Here is an 8990-nt window from a genome sequence, read left to right as displayed (position 1 = left end):
ATTATAATTGATTTTAAGATACTTTGTATGGTTATTGCAACAAACGCTGCAATGTACAGTATTTGAACAAAATGTATTCAACAAAAAGACATGCTTGTCATCTGATGACGTCACTCTAGGTTAAACCAATTGCATCTTTAGTATGAGCCCCACCCGGAAGTCTTGGCGTGCGGTCTAATTTGCGAATGACAGAAACTTGCTTTAGAGACAAATTGTACACTTTGTCTATTTCCACTTAATTTAAAACCAAAATGGCCTCAGAAGACGCATTTAAAGTAAGTAACTATTTGTTCCTTTTGTTTGTTGGATCGAAAAAGCCTGGAAGTGCAGTTAAGAGAAGTTAGCGTTTTGTTGTTACCGTACTTATGAATATATTCATACGTGTCAATTAAAATATTATTGTTTCTAAAATGCTTAACCTCAAAAGCTTTTTTTTCCTGATTTTCCTTATGAAAATATATTGTATATAAGGCTCTAAGGACCCAAAAGTAGCTGACAATGAGTTTAATACGTACATCATTACCTTTTTGTCCCGTGTTGTCATTTAACGATTATTTTATTTCCTACAGAAAATACTTCATTTTTTTCCTCACTTTATTGTTAATTCATAGTCAAATTGGGACAATAGCTATTCAAGAATATTTAATTAATTAGTAAATGAACTCAAAATGTCATTAACCAACCAAACACTCGCAGTTCATATAGGCTTTTAATGGTCATGTGATTTTTAAACTGCCGCCATATTGGATTACAAGGCACAATGGAAGAAGATGCAAATACAAACTCATCCGAGTAGTTTACGAGTCTAGACACAGTTTTGAAGACAAGATCCAAGGAAAAGTTGAGGTTACTTATCAACATAGACCCATATTTTATGAAAATGAAGGCAAGTTTTCATTGGTTCCTGGAATTGTAACAGTAATTTGGTAAGTCTCTATGCTCAAACACACATTAATGGTATAGTTATCAGAATTAGAGCTTCAGATACAACTGTTTTATCACTGTTTTGTTAGTTTAGATTTAGGGCCTACCCTCAGTGTGTCTTCATTTGAGTCATAAGACACTAACACTATTCCATGAAAAAAGTTTTAGTGTACAATAAGAAAATCCCCTCAACTTCATTACATTCCATAAACCTCACAAAAATCAATTGCATTGTGAACCTTTATCTCAAATTCATCTATTGATCTGAAGACAAAATGTCCTCAGTAAAAAAAAAAAGTGAGTTAATGTTTCATTACTTGTGGAGGGGGCTTCATATTTACGCTCCACTTGCATGGGCAAACTATACATCTCTGTAATGCATTACCTAAGTCTAAGGCTAGGGTCACCAATCTTTTTTTAGCTGAATTTTACTGTTTTGTTATTAATTTAGACGGTGGGCAACTTGTTTGAAATTCATATCTACAATAACACGTTCTCACTCAATTGATATATTGTAACAATGCTATCATTATTTATTGCCATGTTGTAATTATCAGAGGAATTGTTAAAATGGGCTAGGTCAACCACTAAAACACTTTGCCAGTTACAAATCAAATTTCCTAGGAAATCATAATTTCCCATGACTGGTGCGCTATTTTGATAATTAATCTACAGGCTATTTAGGTGTTCTTAGCGGACTAACGTTGGTTACCCTTGGTCTAAGCAGTGTCTGAAACTCATGACAAAAAGAGACCTGACACCATAGCAGACAACTCTGAAAAGTTGCCTGCCCAGCCATAAAGTTGCCTGCCCCATTTTTCACAACTTGAAATACAATAAGAAGACTAAGCGCAAAAAAAACTAATTGTTGCAAATATTAGGGATTGATAATCAGAATATATAACAGAACAACACTTTAAAATTAAGTTTATTAAAAAACTAATAATATCATTCATTGCATGTATATGACATTGCTGTTTTCCAACTGACATCAGTATGTACCTTCATTCATGCAATGTTTGCGTTGCGTCGTCTTCTACAAGCCATGTGAACTCGTCTTCCATGATGCTTTTAATGTACGTTTTGGAGCGTCATCAATTTGTTAGCTTCTTTTGAATCTTTCTTCTGGGGTTGAGGTTTTGGCTTGATTCCTAACCACTTCTCCATTTTCTTGTGTTCTTTGTGCGTCTACTTTGGAAAATGATATGCAAATGCACGACTTTATAACACTCGGGGAAGTCCGGAAGCATGAAGTTATTCGATGCAGGCTTCTGATTGGCTGCTGAGTATGCAAATTGCCAAACGAACCGAAATTCCAAAATTTCCAAACAGAATGAAGATTTCGAAATCGGAATAAAGCAAACGTTTGATTTGAAAAAAATAAAAACAAAAGATTATTTTTTTTTCTAGAAAAGTTTGTCAACCACCCGGGCAGAGACGTTGCGTAAGTTGTACATGTGACGTAAAAGACGCATGCCCCGAGCGTCCGGGCAGAGGTTATTTCAGACACTGGTCTAAGGAATGTGCTTGCATTAGGCTAGTAGCCTAAAAAGCTTAACGATGCGATATCCGCATTTTTTGGTGAGAGTCGATACAATATTTTTTTGTTTCTCTATACATTTATTTCTGTTTAAGGTTTCTTCCCTGACTGGAAAAGTTACACTCATCACAGGCGCCAGCTCAGGTATCGGTGCCGGTACGGCCGTCCTGTTTGCTAAACTGGGAGCTGTGCTGGCTCTCAATGGGAGAGATGTGGAGAGTTTGACGAAAGTAGCCAAGCAGTGCAAGGAGTCTGGTGGAGGAACAGAGGTATTAATATATACAGTGACTGATGGCTGTTCTAAAAATACTCAAGAATGGCTGTTCTTGCTTTCTCTCACAGCCATTACTTGTGCCCGGTGACCTAACAACAGAGGATACGGTAAAGAAAACGGTAGAAGTAGTTATCGCACGCTTTGGCCGACTGGACGTCCTGGTGAACAGCGCCGGGATCCTGGCCATGGGTGGCATCGAGACGTCAGATCTGGCCACGTACGACAGGGTCATGAATATCAACGTCAGGTGGGTGTTGAATATAAATACTCCTGACTTCAATTTAGAGGGGAGCGATGTGATGACTTCAAATCGGGATCTACAAAAATGTAATAATTGTTTGATAACAGACTGAATTAGCATATAACATTGATTTAGCTGCTAGCTTTGCTCTAGCCACTAGTATCGCTTTAGCTGTTAAATACTCCTGACTTCAATTTAGAGGGGAGCGATATGATAACTTCAAATCGGGATCTACAAAAATGTAATCATTGTTTAATAACAGACTGAATTAGCATATAACATTGATTTAGCTGCTAGCTTTGCCCTAGCCACTAGTATCGCTTTAGCTGTTAATTTAACATAATACTAAACCCTAACTAAATGTTAAAATCACACAACCAATGTGTATTGTATGTGAGTTTCCCTACTCACCAAAGACGTCTGCCTCTTTGGATTTCCCTTAACCTTCGGCTCCCAGAAATTGAGTCAAGTTCTAATCTCGGAAAGGGTCTCAGTCGCCTTGGCCACGGTCTTTTCCTGGAGTTAGCTCAATAAAAAGTGCCAGGGAGCGCCAAAGACCTGCATGTGGCTACTGAGCAAGGTTAGTGGGTGGAAAGGTCCAACTTTGTTGGCGATAGAAATCATCTTTCTCTGTCAAGCGAATCAGAATGCAGAACACAACGCACAATGAAAACAATGCTGAACCAGTCATAACCAAAACGCAAAGTGTCTCTGTGTACAATTAGTAAAATGTCAGATTACTTCATTTTGAAAGACGAGAAAGAAAACGACAATGTTAATTAATTGCCAAACGATCTCAAGGTGCCGTCAAGATTGTGATTTTTTTTTTTTAATGAATCATATTTTTACTATAACACCCCACCCCTATTTCAAAGTTATAAGTGCTGCTTTCTGTGTCCTGCTTTTAGATCCGTGTACCACCTAACACAACTTTGTGTGCCACACCTGATCAAGACCAAAGGCTCCATTGTCAACGTGTCCAGCGTCAATGGACAGAGATCGGTAATGTGATTTCATCAATCACTTCTTTGAAAAAAATGCTCAAAATAAACTTTTTTTCATATATTTACATGGATAAGGCATACCGGAAAATAAGGGTCATAAAATTGAGACTACATTAAGAGCTACCAATCATGAAATGACCATTGTGCTCTTTATAGACTTGCAGCGTATATAGTAGTGCAATGATTGCTTACTCATTAAGTGTCGCTAACTAAAATTGCAAAACATTGTGTGCAACGGGAATCAAACCCAGGTTGTGGTGGTGAGGGCGCCGACATTTACCAGACCACCAGTGATACAGATGACCTACAAAATGGCATTTGATTTGATCTCATTATCCCACTATTTTTACACAAGGTGCCAGAAATCGGGTTAGTGCAAGTGCTTAAAATCCTCGGATTTTAATGTATTTTCAAGGATTTAAAAGTGTTTTGAATGAATTTGAATTTAGGGTAGAGTGCTTGTAACTGCTTGAAATTGTTGCAATTTTTTGATGGCAACACTGCTCTTTGGTGGCTTTGTAGGTCATCTGTATCACTGGTGCTCTGGTTTGCCAATGCCATTTTCTGTTTCTCTCAAGAAGTTGAGAGACTGGTGCACCTATCAGAATGCAGAACAAAATACACTATTCAAATAAGGGTTACTGGCACAGTAAGTAAAAATAGTGGGATAAAGAAATAAGCTCTATTGCGTTTTTATATGTCATCTGTACCATTAGTGGTCCAGTGTTAGAATGTCGGTGCCTTCAATGCCATAACACTGGTTTGAATCCCTTGCATACAATTAATCACAATTTTGGGGCAGCAATGATTGATCGATTGTAGCTCAAATATGCTTGTCATATGCTATACTGCAATGTATATATGGCGCACCAGGTTACAAGGCGCAGTTTCAAATTTCTGGGCAATTTTGGCTTTTATTAGCATATTTGGTATTGGAGTAATCAATAAGTAATTGAAAGTAATCAAGTTAAAGTAACCCTGCCCAACCCTGCTTATAACATACAGAAATAAATGGTGAACAATTAAAAGCGTCTGGTGCAGCAGTTGCAGTCATTTGTCGTTTTAGTTCCCAGGTGTCCTGGCCTATTGTATGTCCAAGTCTGCCATTGACCAATTCACTCGCTGCGTGGCGCTTGGTGAGTCTGCAGTTTTCTCCAACAATGCTTCGAGCATAAAGAATCAATCACGAAAAGTGCTTTTTTTTAATTTTAGAACTGGCGTCCAAGCAAGTTCGAGTCAACTCAGTGTGGTATGTTAAATGACCTCATGTACTTCCGAATTGCTGCAGGGGAAACTTTTTGATGTACCGTGCATTTTAATTCCGCAGTCCTGGTGTGATCGTCACAGAAGTGCACAAGAGAGCGGGGCTGGATGAGGAGCAGTATTCAAAGGTAAAAAGAAGAGCATGTTGCAAAAATACAATACCTAGCAAAAGCATCCCCCCCACACACGAACTTTTTGTACTATTGCCACATTTCAGGTCTCAAAGTTTAGAATTAAAAGGCTTAAGAATTAACAACACGTAAGACACAATCACGTGAAGTGGAACTAAATTATATTCAACATTTCATATTATATTTGGAACAAAATAACTGAAAAGTTTGTATGGCAAACATATTGCCCCCAACCGATATGGCTATTATAGTACATCTGTCTCAGAGACAAAACTAAACCTCTGCTATTAGTCTTCTTCCCTTTACAATTATCCCTGAGAAACACTATTTTCATTTTTTGCATGGCCCAAAATAAGCGTCCATAAATGGTGTAGAGTGCACCTGTCCTCTTGGGTGCAACCTGTAGGGTATGATGACACTTTATAGGACAATACATACAAACTAATGCCAGCTGCAGTTAATTAAAAGGTAAGAATAAATCCAATGGCAAAGTAAAGCCACCAGAGAGCAGTGTCAGGGTCATTTTTAAGCAGACTTGTTGGGAAACATGGCAACAATTTTAAACTTTTACTTGTACTTCACACCCAATTCAAAAACTTTTCAATCTTTGAAAACACAATATTATAATTTAAGCATGTGAAGTACCTGTACGAAACCTGGGAAACAACATAGTTCAAATAATACGATTACAGCTGTAGAAGTCTCTTGTAATGGCGTGCGTCAAGTCAAGTGTCTATTTATCGTGTCTTTTTTTCTATGGGGTCCGTAACTGACATCATATTCGCCCGCTTTCAGTCTAAAAACTAAAGGCCCAATAATTATTGTATATACCTAAATACATCTTTTGCAAAATTTAATGGCAGTCATTCAAGGTGCTGTACAAGATTTGGAACTTTCCTACTTGCTGAAGCCATCTTCTGGCTTACGTCGTCATTGCAGCCTCTGTCAAACTCCTTATGTGTCTCGTGCAAGTATGTGCATTTCTTAGACGCGTTTGCAAAAAAAATTACCATCTTTGGGTTTGGGTTGCCATTTAGAGTATTTGAAACAGGCCTTTTCTTACATTCACCACTTTAATGTTAAACTAAAAAATGCAAGGACTAATCGTTATGATTTTCTCTTTCAGTTCTTGGAAAAGTGCAAGCAAACTCACGCACTCGGACGACCGGGCGAAGTGGACGAGGTGGCGCACAGCATCGCCTTCCTGGCGTCGGACGCTGCCACTTTCATCACTGGCGTCAACCTCCCTATCGACGGGGGCCGCCATGCTATGTGTCCACGATAGATAATGATTCACATTACAATTAAAAGCTAGAAAAGTACAGTAGACCCCCCCCTGCCTCCCTCTGAGATAAGACATTAATCCATTTTGAGGTGGGGATTGAAGTGAAATTGCTGAATACCTGGGAATAGATATCTACGTTAACTAGTGTTAGATACGGATATATGACCTCTGAGCCTTTCAGTGTTATTTGTGGCGTTCAGCAGGGCTCAGTACTTGGTCCCCTTCTTTTCAGCATGCATATACTTCCATTAGGTGATATTATTTGCAAGTATTATATTAGTTTCAATTGATATGTAGATGACACTTAACTGTATCTACCAAAGAAGCAAACTGCTCCCTTAAGTTGTTTCTACTATAGTAATTTTCTTTCGTGTAACAAAAAAGACAGATTGGAATCAAATGTGACATCTTTACTTTTGAGCGAGTCAGTCTGCGTGATATTACATTTTTCAAGGTTCGGAGCAGTGTTTGAGAACAAGTCAGGACATTTAGCTGGACCATTAATTTACATTTCCGTTTATTTAGGGTTCAGGCGCAAGAAATTAAGTGGTATCCTTATAATCTCAGTGAGTAGACTCACACCGTAAAGCACAACAGTGAACAGATACCGCGCAAAGGTTCCTACCCTCATGAAAACTTGCTAAAGCAATACTGTAAATTCTCTGTTTTTCCAAAATGTATAGATAAAATAATAAAAATTGTGTTCAATACTTTCCAATATGAAAAAGTTCTCCCACTCATATATGAGGGTATCACACTTATAGGTGATAAATGGGATATGATATGATTCAATTACATTACATTTAAATAAACTTTGGCATAACGTGACTTGAACTAGTTGAGTGGAATAGTGGGTGGATCTAAAAGGGAAGGAGATTGCACATTTCCTTGCTTTAATCGCCTGCTTTTTAATTATAGTTCTGATTGTCAATTGTAACATGTTTTAGCAAAGCAAAGGAGATTCTGAATTCTGACTAGAGGTAAGACCTTGGGCCCGGGCAAAATGTCAATCATTAGGTCGGGCCGGGCTTTTCTCGTGTTTTAATTTTTCTTTGCGGAAGATCTGCACTGCATACACTGTTAGGTACACTTACTTTTACTCAAGTAATTACATGGATGATTTATTTTTACTTGAGTAATATTGTTCGAAAGTAACCTTACCTTTACTTGAGTAATGCTCTTCAGCGCTACACTTAAACGCTGCGCTAAAATCCACACTTCTGCGCCTGAAGTGTGCACTTGATTTGGGTGATCAAGCCCAAAGTAAACCCGAAACTGCACTCTGGCGCCAAAGTGCACACTCAATTTGAGGGACCCAGCCCGAAGTTAACCCAGAACTGTTTCCACGCGCTGCATTTCGGCGGCGCGCGTACTTCGGTCCAAGTGTGTACACCGTTGCTGATGCGAGCACGGAAGTACGTACGGCGGTATAATGCAGCATCATGGGCCGGGTTGGGTTAGGCTGTATTTTTTAGGCTCGATCATACCTCTTATTCTATCATAAAATTGAAAGGCATTTTGGGAAGGAGTTGGGCCATTGAGTCAAGAATGCAAAAATATGGGGGTCTACTGTATTACTAAAATTTCGACAGTTGAGTAATTGCAAATCTAAAATAACAATTTTATTCTTGTTGAAAATAAAATGGAAAACTTGTTTTAAAAAATAAAATTTATTGTACAAAATGTGACCAGCGTGAATATTTGACAACTTATTCCCAAGTACAGAAAAGTTGCAGCACCAGGTTAGTTCCACTTGCACAATTTCAAAAATGTATACATTTTCCCCATTTAAAATAGTAAGACGAACAAAATATGTGCCTTTAAAAATATATTTTCCTGTCTTAATGAGTTTTTTTTTTTCTTCCATTGCTATTTTTTTTTGCAGCACTGCCGTATCCAATTGTGCAAGTGTCCCTAATGTTGTGGCCGGTGCTGTACGAGGTAGTATCTCGTGTGAAACCATTTGAACGAGTGATACGATGCACACAGCAACAGCTATTGCACTTTATCTTACAACAGGCATGTCAAACATACGTCTGGCAGGCTGGATCCGCCGTTAATTTCCAAACATGTCAAAAGGGGAGCATGTCTGTAGCTCATATTTATCAAAAGTTATGATTTTTTTTCCTAATAAATACAAAGTAAATGCTCCATTTCCCCTCTAGAGGCCAGTTAAGGTGTAAAAGAGATGATGCCCAGCAAAGGTTCTATTTATGTTTGTAAGTACTTATCTTTGGGAACAGGTTATTCTCTGTTATGAACAATTATAAAACAAAGCAGTGCTCATACTTAAACACTTGAATGGCATTGTGAAATGTGCTGCTACTC

The 8990-nt window shown here is 38.2% G+C and overlaps 1 protein-coding gene across 1 annotated transcript; it reads left to right on the top strand.

Annotated features, from left to right (window-relative positions):
* Nucleotides 1-2484: 2484 nt before the first annotated feature.
* Nucleotides 2485-8350, top strand: LOC148366053 (uncharacterized). The gene is made up of 7 exons (XM_088334993.1): nt 2485-2733; nt 2807-2985; nt 3888-3981; nt 5050-5119; nt 5196-5232; nt 5311-5374; nt 6504-8350. Exons 1-7 carry the CDS (start codon nt 2485-2487, stop codon nt 6660-6662), a joined length of 852 nt encoding a protein of 283 aa, XP_088191119.1. The 3' UTR covers nt 6663-8350.
* Nucleotides 8351-8990: the final 640 nt, after the last annotated feature.

This window comes from Urocampus carinirostris, chromosome 5 (assembly GCF_059441175.1).
Source record: "Urocampus carinirostris isolate Australia breed hairy pipefish chromosome 5, RoL_Ucar_1.0, whole genome shotgun sequence".
Classification (NCBI taxonomy): domain Eukaryota; kingdom Metazoa; phylum Chordata; class Actinopteri; order Syngnathiformes; family Syngnathidae; genus Urocampus; species Urocampus carinirostris.
This window is presented reverse-complemented; position numbering and strand designations above follow the sequence as displayed.

What these genes read in the sequence shown, in the direction of transcription:
- LOC148366053 (XM_088334993.1), top strand. Translation starts at nt 2,485, where the DNA reads ATGCGATATCCGCATTTTTTGGTGAGAGTCGATACAATATTTTTTTGT. An exon ending in GCGTCAATGGACAGAGATCG is followed by an intron (nt 3,982 to 5,049) that starts GTAATGTGATTT and finishes TTGTCGTTTTAG; the next exon opens with TTCCCAGGTGTCCTGGCCTA. An exon ending in GTTCGAGTCAACTCAGTGTG is followed by an intron (nt 5,233 to 5,310) that starts GTATGTTAAATG and finishes TTAATTCCGCAG; the next exon opens with TCCTGGTGTGATCGTCACAG.